The sequence below is a fragment of the Corythoichthys intestinalis genome, chromosome 2 (genome assembly GCF_030265065.1).
Source record: "Corythoichthys intestinalis isolate RoL2023-P3 chromosome 2, ASM3026506v1, whole genome shotgun sequence".
Lineage (NCBI taxonomy): Eukaryota > Metazoa > Chordata > Actinopteri > Syngnathiformes > Syngnathidae > Corythoichthys > Corythoichthys intestinalis.
Window position 1 is genome coordinate 15,664,904 of NC_080396.1, and position 25,583 is coordinate 15,690,486.

At 39.6% G+C, this 25,583-nt stretch overlaps 1 protein-coding gene across 3 annotated transcripts in view; it reads left to right on the forward strand.

The window, feature by feature from the left end:
* Window positions 1-25,583, forward strand: part of fbln2 (fibulin 2) — a 153,524-nt gene that overhangs the window by 52,694 nt on the left and 75,247 nt on the right. For all 3 annotated transcript variants that reach the window (XM_057860635.1, XM_057860626.1, XM_057860629.1), the window contains one exon: window positions 3,143-4,466. In XM_057860635.1, the coding sequence (XP_057716618.1) occupies window positions 3,209-4,466 (1,258 nt within the window). In that variant the 5' untranslated portion in view covers window positions 3,143-3,208. The remainder of the gene's footprint in view (window positions 1-3,142; window positions 4,467-25,583) is intronic.

A 25,583-nucleotide genomic window follows, 5' to 3' on the forward strand; every position in this document is an offset into this window, starting at 1 on the left:
TACTCTGTTTTCTTTCTGTGTGCCAAATGAGCAATATTTCAGTATTGCTTACATGGCTGAATCGGAGCAAACTATCGCACACACATAAGGCTTATGTGCATGCGTCATGGATGTACAGTGCGTGCATGCGTTCTTTCAGTCCATATAAACTTTGAATATAGGACTAAACAGGGATTATTCATTTATGTTATTTGTGTCCTCTTTTTGGAAATCAAAATATGATCAACCTGTAATGATGTATAGCCAGCATGTGTAGTCATTTGTGTTGATGCTTCTGCGCATGTGGGTCAGTTTGCTCAGCTCGTGTCGGACTTTGAGTTAGTGCGCATCCGTAATACTTGAACGGGTTCAATGGACAAAGGTAGTCTGAACGGGCACACCAAAAAAAACCCGACAAGACAACAATCGGAATTGTGCATTAAGACCTCCAGTGTGAACCTAGCCCTAAGTCTCACCTGCAGACATTTCACATGTAAAAACAACAGAGACATCCATCAATTTCATGTATTGCTTCAAAAGTTCACGACGTGTCATGCTGTGTGTGCTGACCATGTGAACTTTTATCGCAAGAATTTGAGATGTGAGCGGTTTCTGTGGCAAAGCAGTCCAATGATTTGTTACGTCGTAAATTTTTCTGTTTTTTTACTGTTTTGAGAGCAACTGATGACTTTTAACGTGTTATTGTTGTACATATTTCCCATTTGTCTCAATATCACTTGAGAACAAACATAAACCAAGTGTTATAACACCAATGGTATATGAAAAGAGAGAAAACAGTACTTGGCAGGCTGACAAAATTAATATGTGCACTGTAAAAAAAAAAACAAAAAAAAAAAACGTAAATTTTACGGAAAAAAACCTGGCAGCTGTGGTTGCCAGAGAAATTCTGTAAAATATACAGTTCAACTGTAAATACCATTACAGAAAAATCTGTATATTTTACAGGTAAAATCTGTAAAAAAAAAAAGAAAAAAAAAAGAGATTTTTAACCAGTAAATCCAACAGGTTTTTGCTGCTAAATCAGCTTGAACGTGCTGCTTTTAAAACAAAATAGCTCAATAAAATTTAAATATATTTTATAGGGCTGTCAAACGATTAAATTTTTTAATCGAGTTAATCACAGCTTAAAAAATAATTAATCGTAATTAATGGCAATTCAAACCATTTATAAAATATGCCATATTTTTCTGTAAAATATTGTTGGAATGGAAAGATAAGACACAAGACGGATATATACATTCAACATACTGTACATAAGTACAGTACTGTATTTGTTTATTATAACAATAAATCAACAAGGTGGCATTAACATTATTAACATTCTGTTAAAGCGATCCATGGATAGAAAGACTTGTAGTTCCTAAAGATAAATGTTAGTACAAGTTATAGACATTTTATATTAAAACCCCTCTTAATGTTTTCATTTTAGTAAAATTTGTAAAATTTTCAAACAAAAAATTAACTAGTAGCTCGCCATTGTTGATGTCAATAATTACACAATGCTCATTGTGCTGAAACCCATAAAATCAGTCGCACCCAAGCGCCAGCAGAGGGCGACAAAACACCAAAAAACACAAGTAACAAATGGACATGACACTGTGCTGTCATTTTAATCTGTTTGTGCGGGGCATGTGCGTTAATTGCGTCAAATATTTTAACGTGATTAATTGAAAAAATTAATTACCGCCCGTTAACGCGATAATTTTGACAGCCCTTATATATATATATATATATATATATATATATATATATATATATAAATTGCAACATAAGAATTGATTAAATCTAATACAGTGATTTGTTTTTTTGTTTTTCTTTTGGAATACACATTGGAAAAATCTACGCCAAAAAAACATTTTCAGCACCTTTACATTGTTAATTTTACTGTATTGTATTGCTTATTTTATTATGTTATTTTGCGTTTCATTTACAGTGCACTGTACATTATACAAACAAGTAAAGTTATTTTTACAGATACCGTATTTTTCGGACTACAAGTCGCACCTGAGTATAAGTCGCAAGTCACACCTGAGTATAAGTCGCAGTTTCGGGGGATAAAATCCAACACATAGAACAGATATGTCATCTTGAAAGGTAATTTAATACAAAAATACAATAGAGAACAACATGTTGAATAAATGTACAGTGTACAGTGCATGAACAACGAAATGCGAATATACTGTCCCCACCAGGACGCTTCGGCACGGTCCTGGCTATACAACGAACTCCCAAATGACAATGCTGGACGTCCGTATAATTTGCTGAATCAAGTTGGTCCTCGATACCAAACAGGTTCGCATCAACGTAAATAAATGATAATTAGGTCGTTTTACAGCAATGATATAAACTGTTAGCATGTGTTCGCTAGCATTAGCACATTGTTCAAACACCCACACAACTGGCTCTAAGTGTCCGATCGCAGGTGGAAAACACACAACAACAACAAAAAAGATGATACACACAGGCGTTGCCTCTGTAGAGATATTTTAAAAGCATAAACAATGAATGTAGGTTCGCAGCCTCTCACTAACTCACCCACTCACTCAGAGCTACGTAGCTGTCCATCCTCTTCTGGCGTGTGAGCGCTCTTCACGTAAACAAGTGCGAGTGCGCCCCAACGTGGGTGTGAAAGCGTCACAAACTAAAAGCATGCATTTCAATATAAAAAGAAGTCAATAATACAATTGAACACACATTGCCAAAGGCAGAACGCGAACGTGGCCATAGCTATTAAGAGTTTTTCAGCTAACTATACAATAAAGAAGATGCTAACAAGTTTACCAAACCATCAGTGTCACTCCAAAACAACAAAATAACATGTGAAATGATATCATAATGAGTTAATAATTTCACACATAAGTCACTCCTGAGTATAAGTCGCACCCCCAGCCAAAATATGGAAAAAAAAAAAAAAAACGTCACTTATAGTCCGAAAAATACGGTAAATACCCTTGAACTAACAGTTGTGCTTGGTCCTGTATTTTGCAGAATTTAACTAAGTTTGACAATGAAAAACATTTTTCCCATTTACATTGTTTTAATGTCATGAATTCACAGTATTCCCCCGTTAATTCTACACATTTGTTTTACAGTGTGTTTAAGTCTTATGAACTATTATAATGCTCTTTTTTTATTTCCACAGATCATTAGAATTGTTTTTTTCTGGAATACAACTGGAAAACTGTGCCCTTCTACCTCTACATGCAAAATGAATGCACAGAAAGTTGTTTTGTGTTGCTGTTGGGTGGTGCTGTTTTTGCACACTTGCCTTAGCCAGAAGGACTGCACAGGTGTGGACTGCCCGGTTCTAGAGAACTGCATTGAATCCGCCCTAGACGCAAATACCTGCTGTCCCACCTGTAGACAAAGAGGCTGTTCCTGTGAAGGTTACCAGTACTACGACTGTGTCCAAGCGGGCTTCCGCGAAGGGAAAGTCCCAGAGAAGGAATCTTATTTTGTGGATTTTGGAAGCACTGAATGTGCGTGTCCTGAGGGTGGAGGGAAGATAAGTTGCCATTATATTGAGTGCCCTGAAATTTCCCCAAACTGCATTGATATTTTGGAGTTTGCTGATGGATGTCCGCAATGTGGGCAAATTGGTTGTACCCACGGCAACAAGAAATTTGAGGCAGGGCACACATTTCAGATAGATCAGTGTCAATTTTGCCACTGTCCGAATGATGGAGGCAAGCTAATGTGCTCGCCCATTCCTGACTGTGACCTCCAAAGTGTTAATAAGACCACACAGGCTGCTACCACTGAGAACAACAAATCTCTAGCAGACACGAACAGCCATCTCTCTACAACCAAGTTTGTGCAGGGAAACACTCTCCCACTGTATAAATCTGATCCACCCAGTTTTGGCACAGAAGATTATGACTACTCACAGGCTGAGCTGACATCTTTCTCAATCCAAAATCTGCCCCAACCAACTACAGTTCCACTTGGTTATCCAGAGTCAAGCTCCACCTTAAATGATGATAGAAGAAGTGCACTGAGGGATTCTCAAAAAAAAGCTGAAACAGAGAAGAGCACTGACGACTTGCGTAACGAAGGTCCAACCAGCACAACGATTCAAAAAGAAACATCAACACTTCAAACAACAACTGCACAGCCAATGACTTTGGAGAATCACAGACAGCAGCGGAAGACGGACAGAAACAGCAGTACAAGAGCTGTGGCACATAACACAGATCTGAGGCACTTTCACCAACATAAACAGACTCAAGGTAGTCATGATAGGAACCATGACTTTACCCGCTCTGGTAGGCAAAATGGTCAACAAGAAGTCTCAATGGGGCACATGCAAACTCCTAATGTGATGGATCGGGGCTTGGAATCCACTATCCAGCTCCGGCCCACCAGGATGACTGCTGTCAGGATAATGGAGGATGGGGAGCTGCCCCCAAAACAACCTCAAGACCTGCCCAACTATCAGCCCCAGGATGTTGAGAGAGAGTTAGAAGGTTAGTGTTTTTTCCTCTCTATCTGTTGTAAATTATGGCATGTTGACAAATTACCACTTATTCATTGTGCTCCTTCGTGGCCCCAGCAAGGACATTGTGGGGTTGCAACTATCGTGACATATTCATACAACACAAGCGTTGTTCAACATCCTGTCTTTTGAGGAGTAATTCATGATGACATTACTCAAACTGGCAGTGGTCCAGGGAAAACCAGTGCAATTGTATACAAAGAGTGTGTTTTCCTTAGATTGCATTTGTAGTGGCACGAAACAGTTTGTGCATACCCAGGGAGTCAAAATTTTTGTATGGGACTTAATGGAGTAGAAAAATACCTTAAAGAACCTGTAAAGTGATGAAAAATATGTATTGTAAATTTGACATAACACAGAAGAGTATTGTTAGTTAGCTTCCCAATTTGAATGGAAGAAAATATTGCCAAGCATATAAAATAAAGCGCCAAAATCATGACAAATGCAGCCTGCCTTTCACTTGCAGGACTCTGTGGACTTGTCTGCTAAAGTAGTCTTTCAGTTCTCAATCAGGTATACAGTCCCTGACAAAAGTCTTGTCGCTTATCCATTTTGTAGAAACAATTGCTAATAACTTGACTTTTAATTGTTCAATTGGTTTCAGAAATGGCTCATATGAAAGCTAAGACCCTCCCAAATGATGTTGAATGTACAAAAATATATATTTCACTGAAAAAAGATTTATCATTTAATGAAGACAAAAAGGTCAAATTTTGGCAAGACAAAAGTTTTGTCGCCTACAGAAATTAATGTGAATATTGAAAAAAAAATGTACTTCAAATACAAAAATATGTTACATAACATAAGCGAATTAAGTATTGGTGCTGTGAGATCCAAATTTAATATTTTGTATGACTTCCATGGGCTTGAAGGACTGCATCCATGCGGTTCGGCAAGGATTCATACAATTTATTGATGAAGTCATCATGAACATCAAAGAAAGCAGTCTTGCATGCCTCCCAGAGTTAATCAACAGTTTTGGGTTTCGTCTTCCATGCATCCTCTTTCATCCTGTTCATGTCTGGTGACTGGGCTGGCCAGTCCTGGAGGATCTTGATCCTCTTTGCCTTGAAGAACTTTGAGGTAGAGATTGAAATATGCGATGGAGCACCATCCTGCTGCAGAATTTGTCCCTTTTTATGGTTAGGAATGTAAGAGGCAGCTAAGATTTGTTGATATTTCAGACTATTTATGTTGCCTTCCTTCCTGCAGATCTCTCGCACACCCCCATACTGGATGTAACCAGTAAAAATAACTCAAAATATAGCCATTAATATCTAAACCCCTGGCAACAAAGTGAGTACACCCCTTAGAAACTACATCCCCAAATGTCCGAATTGAGTACTGCTTGTCGTTTTCCCTCCAAAATGTCATGTGACTCTTTAGTGTTACTAGGTCCAGGTGTGCATAGGGAGCAGGTGTGTTCAAATTTGTAGTGCAGCTCTCACACTCTCTCATACTGGTCACTGAAGTTCCAACATGCAACCACATGGCAAAGAACTCTCCGAGGATCTAAAAAGATGTATTGTTGCGCTACATGAAGATGGCCAAGGCTTCAAGAAGATTGCCAACACGCTGAAACTGAGCTGCAGCACAGTGCTAAGATCATCCAGCCTTTTAAAAGAGCAGAGTCCACTCAGAACAGGCCTCGTGTTGGTCGTCCAAAGAAGCTGAGCCCATGTGCTGAGCGTCACATCCAAATGCTTTCTTTGAAAGATCGTCGCAGGAGTGCTGTCAGCATTTCTGCAGAGATAGAAGAAGTGGGGGGTCAGCCTGTTTGTGCTCAGACCATACGCCGCACTCTACATCAAATTGGTGTGCATGGCATCACCCCAGGAGGAAGCCTCTTCTGAAGACGGTACACAAGAAAGCCCGCAAACAGTTTGCTGAAGACATGTCAACAAAGCACATGGATTACTAGAACCATGTCCTATGGTCTGATGAGACGAAGGTTAATTTGTTTGGTTCCGATTGTCTCAAGCATGTGTGGCGGCGACCAGGTGAGGAGTACAAAAATAAGTGCGTCATGCCTACAGTCAAGCATGGTGGTGAGAAAGTCATGGTCTGTGGCTGCATGAGTGCTGCAGGTGTTGGAGAGTTATATTCCATTGAGGGAAAAATTAACTCCAACATGTACTGTGAAATACTACAGCACAGCATGATCCCCTCCCTCCAGCAACTGGGTCGCAGGGCAGTGTTCCAGCACGACAATTACATCAAACACACCTCCAAGATGACCACTGCTTTACTGAAGAGGCTGAGAGTAAAGGTGATGGACTGTCCAAGCATGTCTCCAGACTTGAACCCAATAGAACATCTTTTGGGGAAAATGGAAGCGGAAGGTGGAGGTGGGCAAAGTCTCAAATATCCGGCAGCTCCGTCGTCAGTTGATGTGTTGTATGTTGATATTGACAACTTTCACTAAGGGGTGTACTCACTTTTGTTGCCAGGGGTTTAGATGTTAATGGCTATCTTTTGAGTTATTTTGAGGGGAAAATAAATGAACTCTATCATATAAGCTGCACACAGACTACTTTTCATTGTGTCAAAGTGTCATTTTGTCAGTGTTGTCCCATGAAAAGATATACTTAAATATCTGTCGAAATGTGAGGGGTGTACTCACTTTAGCGATACACTGTAAGCTCCGAAATGACGATGTCAGACGTCTGTGGGGTTTGCTGACTTTATTCAGCTGCTCATGACATCAACACTTACACAATGAAACTAAAATTAAATTAAATTAAATCAGTCTAATCTTCAATAACAGCAATTCAAATTTGCATTTACAAGTAGCTGCTAATACAGCAATAACAAACGATTAGCATGTATCACTTAGCGTCCACACATCATCAAAAACAATCTCATAAACTCGCCCCAAGTATTCCACCACAAATGAAAACGCACAATAAACAGTACAAAAGGGGTAATATACTGCCATCACCTTTGGATGCTTCACAAGCAACAAATGTGCGCGCAGGCTGTCACCTCTGCCACTCGGCTGCTCTGTGTGTGCGTGTGTGGGGTGGGCAGGTGTGTCTGTACATGCGTTCGTATCTATTTAAAAAAACAAAACAAAAAAAAAAAACGATGAGACGCAGGGGTCATAAAGTCGAAATCGCGTAGGTTGAGTCCGTCGTAACCCGGGGACTACCTGTACTAAATTAGGGAGAAGGCCTACACATGCCAGACATCTAGCCCCTCTTTCATTCCTGCCCAAAATAATCCAGTTGATTTAAGACCACCATCCACAACATAACAGGACTGTCAGATGTGGTGGGGTGTTGGAGGGTGTTTGGGGCTCCTGCCACACTCTGCCCTGTGGTGGCCTCTTTTCATTCTCTGGCTCCTGATTCTTCTCCCCCTTCTACCCAGGTGTCCTCCTTGAGCCCCTGCGTGGTCGCCATGCTTTTGGTGTCAGTAAGGTGGCGGGGATCACACACTCTAGGTGGGGATCCTTTGCTGCCCTGGTCCATGGGGGTCTTGCTACTGTTCCAGCCATGTGGGGGGTTGAGGTGGTAGCAGGGGGGTCGGATGGGTAGGTGATGGTGGTTGGCGCATCTCTTCATCCTCTTCTTGAAGACTATTTGGTGGTGACTCGGATGGGCTGGGGGACTGCCCTGGGTCCCAGAGACAGGTGGATTGACCTGCCATGCTTGCTCCCCCCTTGGTTGGTGGGGGCGGTGGCGGGCCCCCCTCGTGGCCCCCGCAAGGCAGTTTCATTTTCTGCAAGACTAACACACGCCAGAGTGAGTTCACGCAATGACTAGGTGCAACCATGCAGATTCAGATAAATAAAATTGCTGGTACCAGAATTAGCGATCAGATAACACAAAGTAGGATGTTTTCTTATGAATACTCATAGGTGATTTGTCCTAATATTGGGTTCCCCACGTCACTTAACTGGCATTACTTGCGCACTCCCTTTGCCCTACCGTGCCCCTATCCGACCTATCTTGCCTCCTCTTATCCTTCAGTTGCTAGCCCACTCCCCCCCACCACCCACCTCACATGGTTCACTGCTATGTACAATTGGAAGCATGTGTATTTAATGGCGCGTTTTTCTTGTCCGGTTATTTGTTCTTCTGTTTAGCCTTACTTTGTCTCTGTCTCCCCAAAACCCTTTCCTGTCTGCTACTTTATCCTAATAAATAAAACATTATACAGTGTATCACAAAAGTGAATACACCCCTCGCATTTCTGCAGATATTTAAAGGGCATGTGACACGAAAAAGCATGTTTATTTCATAATACACGCGGTATTTTATGCTTCTGAATGATATGGACCGCTTGGATGTGTGTGGAAGGGATCGCTATATTTATTTAGTTTTTTGAATCCGCGCCATGAAAATTAGTGACTTCTGCCTTCGGTCTTACATTGAGGAGGAGGAGGGCGCTGTGACGTGTACGGTTGAAGGCGTCCTCTTCACTTTCCAGCTGTACTGTTGTGTATGAGGACTAAGGATTCAGTTGATTTTGCGGATTAATACGTTTATTTTTCACATCACGCCAGCCAAACGGCTGCAGAAAAATCTTGCTGAATGAGGGAGAGGCGTGTGCGCCTTTTTGGAGTTTCAAAAGGTTCCCGTTCAACGTGGATATTGGCCAAAACAAGCCCGACTACTGTGGGACTATTGGACTTACGAGGAATTGAGTAAACATCTTGTTTTGTATTATGTCAAATACAAATACAGCGATTACAAAGTAAACACTACAAACTTATTTTGAATAAAGGACTACTTACGTTTGATCATTGATAGGCATGTAAAAAGCTCTCCTCATGCACATTAGCTGCACGTTAGCTGCACAACACCTGCAGCCGCCCTCCTCCGGGGAACGAGCTGTAAATTGCTCTCCGCCGGGCGGTTTGCCGATCCGCGAAGACAATCGACAACCCAGTCGTCATGTCAAATAATCCGGGCTAGTTATGTGTGATTTTCTGCTTCGAAGACTTTGAAACGTCACTCGGTTCGGGTTAGCATGTCGGCTAGCTGTCACGCCTCTTGGTTTGTTGACATTCTCCGAAGCCGGGGAAGGGAAATGACATATGTCCGATTTAGGTATCATAAAATATCGTTGGGGAGGTGCGACAGTAAAGGTGAAGTCGACAGTTTTGACAATTATGGAGTAATTTTGCCATGTCGTCCTGAATAAATGCATTTTTATTATTTCATATTCCATTCAGCACAAGACTGTTATTTGTCATGACCATGCCATTTATTTAGCAATTGGGGAAAGTACTTGGATAAAAAGAATATCCTTTAAAAATATTGAAGTAAAAGACAGAAACGATGACATTTTGCAGCTCTCTTCGTCGCGTTTTCCTCGTTGTGAATACATCCCCCTCGACGGGCTGACTGGTCCTTCTCAAGCCATTTATTTAGCTATTGGGTAAAAAATACTTGGATAAAAAGAATATCCTGTAAAAATATTGGAGTAGAGAGACTGAAACAATGACATTTTGCGGCTCTCTTCGTCGCGTTTTCCTCGTTCTGAATAATTCCCCCTCAATGGGCTGAATAGAAAAACCGATGAGCCCAGTCTCCCGCTGACGTCATCCACCTGTTGGGGATATGATAATATGATTCTAATTCACATAATAATGCTATTGAAGACTTTTTTTCTCCTGTCATATGCTCTTTAAGTATATCTTTTCATGGAACAACACAGACAAAATGACACTTTGACACAATAAAAATTAGTCTGTGTGCAGCTTATATAGTAGAGTTCATTTTTTCCCCCTCAATATAACTCAAAATATAGCCATTAATATCTAAACCCCTGGCAACAAAAGTGAGTACACCGCATGGGAACTACGTACATCCCTAAATGTCCAAATCGAGTACTGCTTGTCAATTTCCCTCCAAAATGTCATGTGACTCGTTACAGGAGTGCTGTCGGCATTGCTGCAGAGATTGAAGAGGTGGTGGTGGTGGGGGGGGGGGGTCATACTCACCACCATGCTTGACCGTAGGCATGACACACTTACCTTTGTACTCCCCACCTGGTCACCGCCACACATGCGAGAGACCATCGGAACCAAACAAATTCATTTTTTCGTCTCATCAGACCATAGGACATGGTTCCAGTAATCCATGTGCTTTGTTGACATGTCTTCGGCAAACTGATTGCGGGCTTTCTTGTGTACTGTCGTCAGAAGATGCTTCCTCCTAAGGTGACAGCGATGCACCCTAATTTGATATAGAGTCCGGTGTATGGTCTGAGCACTAAGAGGCTGACCCCCCCACCTCTTCAATCTCTGTAGCAATGCTGACAGCACTCCTGTAACGAGTCACATGACCTTTTGGAGCGAAAATGACAAGCAGTACTCGATTTGGACATTTAGGGATGTACGTAGTTCCCATGCGGTGTACTCACTTTTGTTGCCAGGGGTTTGGATACTAATGGCTATATTTTGAGTTATTTTGAGGGGAAAATAAATGAACTCTATTATATAAGCTGCACACAGACTACTTTTCATTGTGTCAAAGCGTCATTTTGTCAGAAAACTACCACGCGACACTTTAAAACTGTTCAGCCTTTGAAGACATTCAGATTCCCCATTCCCTGGGACTAAGCAGATGAGCAGAACAGGTTATAAAAAAGTAAATAAATAAACAAAACGTGACATTATGCTTTATTATTGCTGGGCATTTAAACCTTTCCCAAGAATCAAGTCCTGTGTAATGGTATATCATTAATTCATTCATCGACGACACAATTCTTGACTTAAGTCTATTTTTTAACTGGCTTGAAAAAAAATGGCTTGATATTTTTAGAAGTTTTCTTTTTTGTATTTTCTACAAACTTACTTTAAAATGATCTGATTTTTGTATGGGCCTGTCAGACCTGCTTCTTTCAGCACCTGGCCTCTGTAGTTATGCATAATATATGTTGAATGCATCTCACCGTGTGTTGATGGGGATGAACTTTGCTTTGTCAAATTGATTATGAGGTGTTAAGTTGATGACTGAAAGTCAGAAATTTTCATTTTTATTTGAGCTCTCTTAGGGAATTTTACAGGCTGTGTCACGCCTGCCTCAAATCTGATCTTTCCGTATTAAACTCGTCCAGGAAGGAATTCAGCTTTTGACCAGGATGTGGGTTAAACAGGATTTATGATGTCTTTGTTGTTTTTATCATTAACTCATTGGTTGCCATTGATGTCTGTTGAGAGAAATTTGTGTTTTTTCTGTTCTTTATACTTAGCTTATTTACAGTGCACTTTGGTACTGTGCAGTGTTGTTTTTGGCAGCCCTTTTAATTTTTGCCTTAGTCCTAGTCTTTTGGACGATAGTACTTATTCGTCTTAGTCATATTTTAGTCATATTCAAATGTGTTTGTCTTTGTCTAGTTTTTGTTGATGAAAACTCAAGCCTTTTTTTGTCGAGCTTTAGTCGAAGTTACTTAAAATGTTTTTGTCTTTAAAACAAATTTGAAAAATTCCTCCAAAAATAAATAAATCAATAAAGGTTCCCAACCATTTCGAATGAACATTGACAGACGAACACATATTGTGGAGTCTACCAACTTGGTGATGATGCACACTCTGCAGGAAAACAATAAATTATTTTCAGTTAATTATACCCACCTGAACGTCACAAACTGTTTGTAAAAAAAGTTGTCCTAGAGTTTAAGGGCATTAGCCTAATGCTAACGCGAATGCTATGCTAACGCTACGAGTTAAATTTATTGTGTGATGGCACACACCTTTAAAGGCTAAAGCAACATTGCATATTCTCTCTTGTCAAGATAAGAAAACCTCTTATCCATTGGCGGACTTTGACATTTGGGGCGGGGGGGGGCACACGACATGTTGATGACCCCGAAACACAGTGTCAGCAATAAAATTAACTTACAAGAATATTTATAATAATAAGTTGAAAATGAGCGTTATTTTGTTTCCCATCGTTCTTGAGGGGAATGTTAAATCAGGCTGCTGGCAGGACAGCTATACTTTTCGCCATTGAATATGGTACGCCTGCCGGTGTCTTGCCAATGTAGTGACCGCAGTCAAAAATTGCATAGTTTTGTGTCTTCATTATTCAATTAAAAAAATTTGCTTTAATCAAAAAAAAAAGTTGCTTCAATCAAAATATATATTTTCAATGAAAATAAAGTCACTTCAATAAAAAAAAGTGTTTGAATCCAAAAATAAATTTGAAACTAAAAAAAAAAATGCATTTGAAGGCTATTTTTATTTAATTGTTTTTTTTAAATTGAAGAAACTTTTTTGATGGAAGTAATGTAGTTTTGTGTTTGGGCATCATTTTGGTTGGGACATTTGTATCTTTATTATTCAATCAATAAGTTGCTTCATACAAGAAATATATATTTTCAAAAGAAAAATATTTTCAGTCAAAAAAAAAAAATTAATATAGAAAAAAGTTTTTGAATGCGAAAAAATATTTGAGACTCAAAAATTTGCATTTGGAAACTCTTAATTTTGCATTTAAAAAAAGTTTTCTTTGATTTTAGCAATCCTTTTTGTGTTCGGGCCATATTATGGGTAGGTTATTTGTGTCTAAATCATTCAATCCCCAAAAAAGTTGATTCAGTCAAAATATATGTATATATTTTGGTTCCAAAAAAAAAAAATATTTGAAAAATAAAATTGTCCTCCCCTATTTTTTTTTTTTTTTTGGGGGTGGGGATAATATGCAAAGCAAATGACCGCCTAAGATGCTAGTCACATGATCTGTGCTAAAAAGTTTCATATTATAAAAAGATATATATATTATAAAAATATCGTTTTTTTGTCCATTTCATTCATATTTTATATATAATATAAAATTACATAACTTTTATATATATATAAAAATAGGAAAGTCAATTACATGCAATGACAATTTTCGGCCACCGGGGGGGGGGGGGGCTGGTCCCCCTTAAACTCCGCTTATGCTCTTACCGTGTGTGTCTCAAAAGAAGGAACTTCACATGAGTGACACAACCAGACACTGCTACGATGCAGGCTAACTACACATAAAATGTCACACATTGTGAACATGCGACGGAAACTATGGCGCATTTTCATCTCGTTCTCGTCTTTTCTGACGAAAACTGGCATTTGTTTCAATATGTTTTAGTCTCCCAAAGCACGTTTTCAGCTCGTTATCGTCTTGTCATGAAAAATTTGTTCATTGACTAAATGTTTTCGTTATAGTCATCGTTGACGAAAACAATGCTGGTACTGTGGCAAACGAATTTTAAAGCTTGGGACAGTCCCAGGTAAGAACCAGATGTCCAATTAGTGTCTTGAGCTGCAGTTTCTCAGATCAGCTGCGTTAAGCCACCTTTTTTTAAATCAGGCTTTCTTTGCTCTGCCCTGTGTCACAAAATAAATGTTGCACTTTCAGCCAGGGACTCTAGCTCATTTGTTCTCTCTGTCCAAACAGATGCAGACTGTGCTCAAGAGGAGAGGGGGTTGGGATTGTTCATGCCTTGTGATGCTGGGCTAACCTAAGTATAGGATTTCTTGGGGGTTGTACCTGCAAGTGGCATAAGACTGGTGTGATGAATAAGGCCACTGTCGTGACTTGATTGCCTGACGCAACTCACTGTTCCCTACAGAGCTGCTGTGATTACTTCTCTCCCGTGAGGCTGCTACTTTCCCAATCTTGTCATTAATCAGCTAATCTAAAATACCTCCACATACAGTATGCTTATTTCATGTTACATTTTCACTCACCACCATCACCTTAATTCAGATCATTGTTGAACTCTACTAAACTAACCTACCACTTGGCTGAGGCTCAAATGTGAAAGATAAGGTGATAAAAAGCAAATACAGTGTATTTAGTCAACCACCAATTGTGCAAGTTCTCCTACTTAAAAAGATTAGAGAGGCCTGTAATTGTCAACATGGGTAAACCTCACCCATGAGAGACAAAATGTGGGGAAAAAACAGAATCACACTGTTTGATTTTTATAGAATTTATTTCCAAATTACAGTGGAAAATAAGTATTTGGTCACCTACAAACAAGCAAGATTTGTGGCTGTCAAAGAGGTCTAACTTCTTCTAACAAGGTCTAACAAGGCTCCACTCGTTACCTGTATTAATGGCACCTGTTTTAACACATTATCGGTAGAAAAGACACCTGTCCACAACCTCAGTCAGTCACACTCCAAACTCCACTATGGCCAAGACCAAAGAGCTGTCGAAGGACACCAGAGACAAAATTGTAGACCTGCACCAGGCTGGGAAGACTGAATCTGCAATAGGTAAAACGCTTGGTGTAAAGAAATCAACTGTGGGAGCAATTATTAGAAAATGGAAGACATACAAGACCACTGATAATCTTCCTCGATCTGGGGCTTCATGCAAGATCTCACCACGTGGCGTCAAAATGACAACAAGAACGGTGAGCAAAAATCCCAGAACCACACGGGGGGGACCTAGTAAATGACCTAAAGAGAGCTGGGACCACAGTAACAAAGGCTACTATCAGTAGCACAATGCGCCACCAGGGACTCAAATCCTGCACTGCCAGAAGACTTGTCTCCCTGCTGAAGCTAGTACACGTCCAGGCCCGTCTGCGGTTTGCTAGAGAGCATTTGGATGATCCAGAAGAGGACTGGGAGAATGTGTTATGGTCAGATGAAACCAAAATAGAACTTTTTGGTAGAAACACAGGTTCCTGTGTTTGGAGGAGATAGAATACTGAATTGCATCCGAAGAACACCATACCCACTGTGAAGCATGGGGGTGGAAACATCATGCTTTGGGGCCGTTTTTCTGCAAAGGGACCAGGACGACTGATCTGTGTAAAGGAAAGAATGAATGGGGCCATGTATCGAGAGATTTTGAGTGAAAATCTCCTTCCATCAGCAAGGGCATTGAAGATGAGACGTGGCTGGGTCTTTCAGCATGACAATGATCCCAAACACACAGCCAGGGCAACAAAGGAGTGGCTTCGTAAGACGCATTTCAAGGTCCTGGAGTGGCCTGGCCAGTCTCCAGATTTCAACCCCATAGAAAATCTCTGGAGGGAGTTGAAAGTCCGTGTTGCCCAACGACAGCCCCAAAACATCACTGCTCTAGAGGAGATCTGCATGGAGGAATGGGCCAAATTACCAGAAACAGTGTGTGAAAAGCTTGTGAAGAGTTACAGAAAACGTTTGGCCTCCGTCATTGCCAACAAAGGGTACATAAAGTATTGAGATGAACTTTTGGTATTGACCAAATACTTATTTTCCACCATGATTTGCAAATAAATTCTTTAAAAATCAAATAATGTGACTTTCTGGGTTTTTTTCCACATTGTCTCTCATGATTGAGGTTTACCCATGTTGACAATTACAGGCCTCTTTAATATTTTCAACTGGGAGAACTTGCACAATTAGTGGTTGACTAAATACTTATTTTCCCCACTGTAGTTAGTAAGCATTGTCACAACATGCATAATGTGAGAGTGAGCTCAACAGATGTATTTTCTGAAACGCAAGGTGAATTCCATAGTCGACCTTTGCCAACATGTCATTGCCAGGAATATCTATGAGGTCAATCTTGGGTTGAGTTAGAGCATCTTCCACCAGATAGTTTACAAGAATTCCAGTGAATCTCCCATCCACAAAATTTCTTCATTCAAAGAAAGCCTTATGCACTTGTCATGTGCTGCATGATACTGCTGAAGAACATTAACCCAGCTAGACATAGAAAACTATTCATCCAGTAGACACACAATGAAAAGGCAGCTGTATGCGGTTGTTAGGAGACTCATGATACTCATATATTATTTGTTAGATTGATAAAATAATCAAGAACATACTTCCACTCGGCTCCACTCAAACCAAAAATCAAGACATCTGGTGCTTTGAATGAGCCTTTCCTTCCTTCTGGTTTTGAAACAGACCTTGGTCTTGGATCAAGTATAAAGCGGAAATGGGAAGCAAGCTTAAATAACTAGAATAATTTAGTTTTCTGTTGGAAAACCTGAACCCCTCAAAAATTCCTTTTCTAAGCAGATGTTGAGCTCCATTTTGAGAAATGTAACCAAGAACACGCGAGAAGAATTCAATACACCATTAGCCCTGACAGTGTGTAACAGGTTTCCATCTAGCTTTTGAATGTTGAACGTTCAGAATGTTGGCTCCTGGCAATTTAAGCATCTTGTAGCAATGTGCTAGCATCTGTTTGCAATTTGTTAGCCCTTTTTTCTGAACCGCAACTAGCGAAGTGTATTATTTCAACAACAGTCGCAATTGTACTGGTGACACTGTTCGAGCATTTTTGAGTGTTTGGAATGCAAAGCCATTTTCAGAGATGCCCTGAAGTCCGGTAATGTGGTGTGTAGGCAGTTCACGCATATGTATGAATAGCCTTACTCTGCCAGTTCACTTTATTCCGACATTGCATGTTAATTTAGCGATTTAGTCACAATTCCAGATCATTTGTAGAAGGCATTGTGATCTGAGTACAAGTGGTAATGTTCCGCTTAAGTAGAGTGACCAAGCCCGTCGACAGGGTGGGGCAACCGGGTATGTTGTCCCGGACCTCAGGACAATAGGGGCCCCTGAATGGCCCTTAATTTATTTTACTGTACATTGCCCCTGCAAGTCTGTTGACAGCCCTGAGGGTGACCACACGTCTTCTTTTGCCCGGACATGTCCACTTTTTACATCCTGTCCGTGGTGTCCGGCGGGGTTTTTTAAATTCATGAAAATGTCCGGTTTTCATTATTTTTCATGGGACCAGTTAGCATTTGTTGAAATTGAATGACTCTTTGCACAGAATATTACGGTACTTTGCCACCTGTGACGTGTTCTCAGAGAGCCTGCCGAGTTGTTAGGACTTTTATTAAGATCAATAGGTATATAATCAAATGCTCATGTACCCAAAAGAGAATTAAGTCAAAAATATATTTATTCTGCTTCTTGTGTATATATTTAAAAGCAGCTTAACAGTGTGATAATATTTGTTTATGTTTGAAATAATGTAGATTAGAGATGTCCCAATCCGATATTTGGATTGGATCGGACGCCGATATGGGCAAAAAAAAGCGCATTGGTATCGGATCGGAACACGGAAAAATTCCGATCCAGACTTCCGATGTAGTTTTTTAAACGTCCGGTCTGGGTTTTCCAGCACACCGATTTACATAATCCATTCCAGTTTTTGCTTTGGTTTGCTTAAAATCCGGTCCGCATTTTACGGCACACCTTCAACACACTACATTTACATTACCGTCTCCCAATTTACCGAGAGACTTTATTGGTAAAAATGTCAGCTGTGTGGGATCATTTCACTTCAAAGGACGACAAAGACGAAGAGGCAGAGCGCAACATATGCCACAATAAAGTCAAGCGTGGTGGTAAAGCTGTAAGAAGTTTTAATACAACCAACCTAATCAAGCATTTAGCGAAATACCATCACAAACAATACAAGAAGTATTTTAAGAAAACCGAAGACAAAAAGAAAGGTCCTATGCAACTAACACTGGCAGAAACTTTTGCTATGCGTGACAAACTGGCACTCGACAGTCCCAAAGCCCAGGAAATAACAAGAGTCATTGCCGAAGGATTCATTCTGGATGACGAGCCATTATCTCTCGTGAGAAAAGACGCACCATCCAACACTTAGAACCACGGTACAACATGCCCAGCCGTCATTACATCCTTTAGTGATTCGGCAGTGGAAGATTCAAGAACGATTCACAAACATCCAAATTCTGATTATTAAAATATGTCAAGCAAAGCGGAACTAATACACAGCGCGGTCTTCGGGACGCAATGAGAAACGGACCGCATTGCACCCGAGAGTAAACATGCTTGTCATAGACCCGGGTAATGCCAATGCTCAACTCGCGGCTTTAGCTCAACTCATGCCGCTGGATAAAAAACACAAGAATACCTGACTGCTGCTGACAGCTGCTACAAACTACGTCAACGTCGTTTTACTGGAGATAATAGATATCATATATATATAGAACTAGATACAACACGACAGACTCGACTGCGTTAGCAACATCGAAGTGTTGAAAACCAGATGCGTTAGTAAACAGCCGCCATCTTAAAGCAGAAGACTTCCCTAGTAGGCTTTTGTGAACCTTCCAAGCGAACCTAATTAACTTTTTATCTAAAATACTCCTAAATCGGCAAAATCTTGACTTGAATCTATTTTCAAAACAGTTTTAAAACTTTCACATATCAAAAGTAGACAGAAGGGATATTATGGAATAACGGGAGCAATTTTAACAACTTTAACAGTTGATTCGCAAAATTAAATGAATTGAATGTAGTTTAAAGCTGCTGATACACAATGGGGACTTGAGTATTTTATTTACTGTTTTAAAATGTTAACTTGATACTGAAATAGTCGTTTATTTAAACCTGAGAGGCTTTTTATACAATTTTTGTAACTAATGCACGAAACATTAAAAGCATCTAATAGCTTGGGGGAATTGGGGGATTTTCCACTGAGGTTGTTGGTGTGTTTTGCTTTTTTAAGACAGTTTACAATATTATTTGCACGTTTTACTGACTGACTATGCCATTTCTGTTTGTTATTTATAATGTTTTGTGTTTGTCACTGAATGAACAGGTCAGTTTGTTGTTACCAACCGGTGTGTGTTATTCAAACTCACCTAATTCAGCTGGCTAGATGTTATCAAGAGTACTAAAACCTTTTTCAACATGAGTCTGACAACTAAGTAAGGAGGCTAAATAACTTTAAACTAGGGCTGTCAAAATTATCGTGTTAACGGCCGTTAATTATTTTTTTTAATTAATCACGTTAAAATATTTGACGCAATTAACGCACTAGGCCCACTCAGACAGATTTAAATGTCAGTACAGTGAAAGGCCAACTTGTTAATTGTGTTTTATGGAGTTTTTCCGCCCTCTGCTGGCGCTTGGGTGTGACTTGCATATGTTATGTGGCGTAATATCGCCCTCTGCTGGCGATTCAGTGCAGCTGATTATTTGGGTTTCGGCGCGCTTTTCTGAGGTGCTTATATGTCGACGCGAACTCACACTAATAGACAGTGCTATTCAGACCAGCTAACGTCCGCATCCAGTATTCAGTGGCAGTTCTCATAGCCCCATCACACTGTTTGTGTCTAATACATGCATCACTTGTGAGTTATATTCCTCATTTGCTTATATTCATGAGCACTAGATAGTTATTGATGATGTGTATTTGAATTTGTTCACATATATGGTGAAATGCAGTTACATTGTTAGATGCTTGTGAGCTAATTGGCTAGTGCTACTGCTCAAATGGACACGTGTGTGTACATTTTATGTTATTTTGTGATTTATGCAAGTTATTGACACATTGCCTTGTTATTTTCAGTCTTACAAAAATACAAGAAACGTGCTCCTGTCAAAAAGATGACTTCAGTAAAGCCCATGCAACTTTGCCACACTGTCTGATTTCTTTTTGGAACTTATGTTCGCTATCTGTCAATTTGTGTACTCACACACATTGAGGACAGAATAAGGCTACTAGTTTATTTTTTGATTGAAAATTTTACAAATTTTATTAAAACGAAAACATTAAGAGGCGTTTTAATATAACATTTCTATAACTTGTACTAATATTCATCTTTTAAGAACTACAAGTCTTTCTATGCATGGATCACTTTAACAGAATGTTAATAATGTTAATGCCATCTTGTTGATTTATTGTTATAATAAACAAATACAGTCCTTATGTACCTTATGTTGAATGTATATATCCATCTTGTGTCCTTCCATTCCAACAATAATTTACAGAAAAATATGGCATATTTTATAGATGGTTTGAATTGCGATTAATTGCGATTAATTACGATTAATTAATTTTTAAGCTGTAATTAACTCGATTAAAAATTTTAATCGTTTGACAGCCCTACTTTAAACTTTAACACATGCTCAGGTAGGTCGGTATCGGTATCGGCCAGTATCGGTATTGGATCGGAAGTGCAAAACAATATCGGTATCGGATCGGAAGTGCAAAAACCTGGATCGGGACATCCCTAATGTAGATGTGTAGATGCCTCTGTTAGCTGTTAATTTACCTTCATTTTCAGAGCAACAGCAACGGCTTATGAAATAGTGTTCTAGTTTAACAGTGTGCTACTTTTAAAGGCATGTACAAACTGAATCAACAAGTGTATTAACTGGGTGGCTGCATTCAATCTGGCCACGTTCGAACACCAGTTCTGCTTGTGTGGCAATGTCATTTCAGATCCAAAAGGGCATTTGCAATAACTTGGAAGACTGCAAATTGCTTTAATCCCACCAATCTTGCATCAGCAAGCCAGAAAAAAAGGTGAGGAAATGTAATCTTAGATGGCTGGTAGTAGGAAAAGGGTAGAAATAGCCTGCATCAGCAATGTTGTCAGTGTTTTTAGCGTTGTTGTAGACGAATCTCTATCCTCTTTTACAGTCTGCTAAGCCTGAGATTTTTCTGCCTTTTTTGGGGTGCTAGTAGTAAATTTCAAAGCCGTTTCAGTGATTGTCAGTTGACAATAGTATTCTTACACCTTAACTCTTAAACGAGAAGCCCTCTTTATCCTGTGTTAAGGATTTTTGCAGCAATGGTGTTGTGCCAACTGCCATTTCAAACATGAAAAATACTCGTGGAGCCTTGTCATATTCTTCAGGCTGCAGCTGGGTGAAAAGTAAGGTAAAGCAAGGAAGTGTAATTGGATTGGGGTTACTGTGTGTAGCCATCAGTGCCTAAGGCAACTCCTCATTGGTTGCATCAACTTACTTTGACCCTATCGTTCAAGAGAAAGATAAATGGCAAGGAATTTCAAGGAGATTAAAACAAAAGCTGTCAATCAAACCCCAAAGAGGCTTTAGTGGAAATGAAGTCATTCTGACTACAGCGGAGTCCTCCCTGTTATGTCAGCGCTAACAGAAGACAAATATCTTTGTAGGCAGTGTTGGGAATAACGCCGTTATTTTTCTCAGTAATGGGGTAATCTAACTATTTTTTCCACCGTTACTGTCAGGGAAGCTCAAGTTTGAACTCCAAGACAAGTGTTACCTCGATAGCTACATTAGAGAAATAAATACGACCACAACCATGGATTTAGTAGGTTTTAGTACAAGAGCTCTTGGGTACAGACGCAGAGTAACACACAAAGCGCCTCTCCGCATGCGGACAAAAGGTACAGGGCATCCCTCTATTTATGGGTTGACACTATAGAAACGAAATCGAAACTTAGTAAAAACATCTCAAGTTACAGAAAAACATCTCTCATAGGGGAAACCACCTTAAGCTGTAACCTTGAATCACCAGCTGTGGCCAGGAAGAAGTTTGATAAGCCACAGTTGCTATATTGTATTCATTCAGCGCATATTGGAAAACAACAGGAACATGACAGTCCATATTTGGGCATATTGACTCCGTCTACAATCGTCAAGGCTATGAGAAGGCCCACTCAAAAAGATTACAAAAGATTATTTTCACAATGATACTCTATGCCACAGGTGTCAAACCGATTCCAGAAAGGGCCAAGTGGGTGCTGGATTTTGTTCCAACCGATACCGTGCAGAGAGTTTAACCAATGAACTTCCTACTGAAACAAGCAGCACCTGACAAAGTTTAACTCATTACAGATGTAAAAGATCTGATTGGTGAAAAGGTGTCCTCTTCATTGGTGGGAAAGCAAACCTGCACCCACCTGGCCCTTTCTGGAATCGGTTTGACACCTGTGCTCTATGCTATGATGTTCTCATGCAAGTATAACAAAAGCCTTCAACATATAATATATAATGGTTGTGTTTTAAGCATGAATAAATTCTCTCAGAGTTACAATGCTGTTACCGTTACTGACGGTCAAAAGCGGTGCGTTACTTATTCTGAAGAAATTGAAGAAACTACCAGTCGTAGCGAGTCTACTCTGCTCTGTTTATTTTTCTTGGGGTGCGTTCAGGTTCGAGAATAGCGCACGTATTTTGTTTTGTTCTTTTTCTTAGCAAAGATATACCACACAGGACGTGCTGGCACTCTGTTTCTTTAATAGGACATATAACTTCAACATCAACACAAACGTACGGCTCTCGGCAGGCCGTGTCTCGAACTCACTCCCGCATCATGTGAGCAAAACAATATTGGCGCCGTGTGCACTTTAGGGTGCCTCGGATAATTCTGTATCAGAATATTACAGCACATACTTCTTATGACTCCAGGCTGTTTGTCCCTGCTCATTCAATAAGACAATTCTTTCCAAAGCTTGCTAACATTTCTGTTTTTGCTACACCTGAATGCTAGCCTCGTTCCCATCCCCCACTGTCAGCCAGCAAGAATACTGCTTCCATCTTGAGGACGGCAGACGCTTTGAGGGTGACGGGAGGAGTAGGGGGACGAGGCTACCTGAATGCACCCCCTGGATAGATGCGATGAAAGCGATTGTGATTGGCTGAGGGTTAGAGTCATGTGTCATGGTAAGCCAATAAGAGCAGGTGTTTTCACACACAAACCGGAACAGCGCGTGGGGCAAACACACACACGCAAAACGGATGCAGAGGGATATGATGGCAGAGCATTCAGAGGAATATTTGTCCTTTACGAGGTGGAGATATAAACACTATTTCAAGTCAAAATACTTGAAGTACAGTAGGCTATGTCTACTTGACCAGTTGTCTCAGGTGGTCAGAGTTAGATTTAATTGATTAAACTCACTTTATATTTTTTACTGCTGATTGTTATTTTATTATATCGTTTACTGTATATTTTTGTTGCACTTCAAGTGTAGGATAAATCTGTTGCTGGTGAGGTGCAATAAATATTACAAGGTTCTATAACACAACTACCTGTCTGTTCTTCTTTATTCAACTGCTTCGAATACTGCTCAGAAAATTTCAAATCCTTTGACATACAACAACTTTTTAAAGTAATGGAAATAATTACTTTCCCTGGTAACTAGTTACTTTTACTATAGAGTAATTCAATTACTAGCTCAGTTACTTTTTGGAAGACGTATTGAGTAACTATAACTAGAGATGTCCCGATCGATCGGCATCGATGGGGTCCGATCACGTCATTTTCAAAGTATCGGAATCGGCAAAAAAATATCGGACATGCCTTTTTTTAATATATATATATTTTAATTAAACTGTTTTCTATTTGTATTTAACGTTACAGACATGATCACTCATCCAGAGTCTTTAGTTTAGGTTTATGGTAGGGTTATCAAATTTATCCCGATAATTTTTAAAAAATTCATCACGTTAAAATATTTAACGCAATTAACGCATGCGCTGCACGACCCACTCACGCATTGTCGCGTTCAATCTATAATGGCGCTGTTTTACCTATATATAGAGCTAAAAGGAAGCGCAAAATGAGTAGAGTGAATTTTGGCAGCCTTTGGAGCCTTTATTTAATTGGCTAAAACCTTAGATCCCTCTCCCTACGAGTAGAAATATTGTTGGATGTAATGTGGGGAAAAATGGTAGTAATTTATCTTTTTTTTAACACCCTATGTTATTTCCCAACGCAAAGAAGATATATCAATTGGTACCACTACGCACAGTCATGTTTGCACTTCCCATCATGCATTTGGGCAGAAGTTAAATGGCTACAGTATCATTTACTGAAACTCAACAAATACACCAGATGGCAATATTTAGTCACAATATACAAAGTCACATTTATCCTTTAAGAATTACAAGTCTTTCTATCTGTGGATCCCTCTCACAGAAAGAATGTTAATAATGTAAATGCCATCTTGAGGATTTAATGTCATAATAAACAAATACAGTACTTATGTAGTGTATGTTGAATGTATATATTCGTCCGAGTTTTATTCATTTTTTTCTTAATGCATTGCCAAAATGTGTATAATCGGGAAAAATTATCGGGAATGATTGGAATTGAATCGAGAGCAAAAAAAAAAAAGCAATCGGATCGGAAAATATCGGGATCGGCAGATACTCAAACTAAAACGATCGGGATCGGATCGGGAGCAAAAAAACATGATCGGAACAACCCTAACTATAACTAATTACTCTTTTTAAAGTAACATGCCCAACACTGTCTGTAGGTCCAGATGTTGAAGGGGAAAAGAACTTTTTGTCACCTTTTACGTATGCCCAGACTGTACTGTCTAGTAACACAAATGCAAAAAGGCTTTAAGGCTTTCACAAATACCTATCCGAGAGGATCAGATGTTGTAGGCCCTCTTGTTAAAATGCTGGATTTCGTCTACCTACTCCAACTGTATGGTAAATCACCGTTTGGTCCATAAAACACAAGCCTTGATTAGTGGCAGCATGTGGCTGGCTTTATGACACCCCTGACATGTTGAGAGTTGTTGTACCTATTGCTTGTTATTCTCCCTACATATTTTCCTAGAGACTGATGTCACTGGTTTGAATTTGGACAAGAGACAAGTATGTGGTGTTCTTTTCACTAATAGACAAACATGATGACAGTGCTGGACAAGAAAGATGCACTTCACTCACCGCTCAAAGGCAAAATCATTGGTACTCTTTGTTAAAGAATGAAAAACCAACAACCACTGAAATAACTCGCTGATGAGAGCTAAAGTACACCATGACAAGTTCAAATCTTGTAACAATTGCATTTGTGTCTTTCATTATGAAAGAGTGTCAACAATTTTAACAAGAAAGAAAGAAAGAACGAAAAAGAAAACTCTTCCTGAATTGTGGAACATATGTTCTGAGGTAGGTCTTTGACGAATATCAAAAAGAATAAGAAGTTCTTACTGTTTGCCCACCAATGTTTTTTTTTCTGGTACAATTTTTTTGCTTTAAAAAAAATACTTCAAGTGTCTTATGAATGACACTAAAGTTATTCTCACATTAGAGTTGAATAAATCTGGTGAAAAAAAAGTGTGGGGAAAATCATTAAAATTTATGTTCTTGTTTGATCTACACATGCGTTGTTTCAAATAGACTTTTTAACACCACAGTAAGAATATTTTAGTCTCTGGATATTCCAAATCTTAAGTGATGTAGACTTCTAAAGACACTTCAGTAAATCTGAAATTGTGAGTGTTTACCATGTAAACAAGCAAGTCAAATAAAGGCATACTTACAAAAAGCTTGTGTAGACGTTGGAATAGTCCCAGCCAGTCCCATCATCTGCTGCTTAATCCAGGGTCGGGTCGCGGGGGCAGCAGCTTTAGCAGG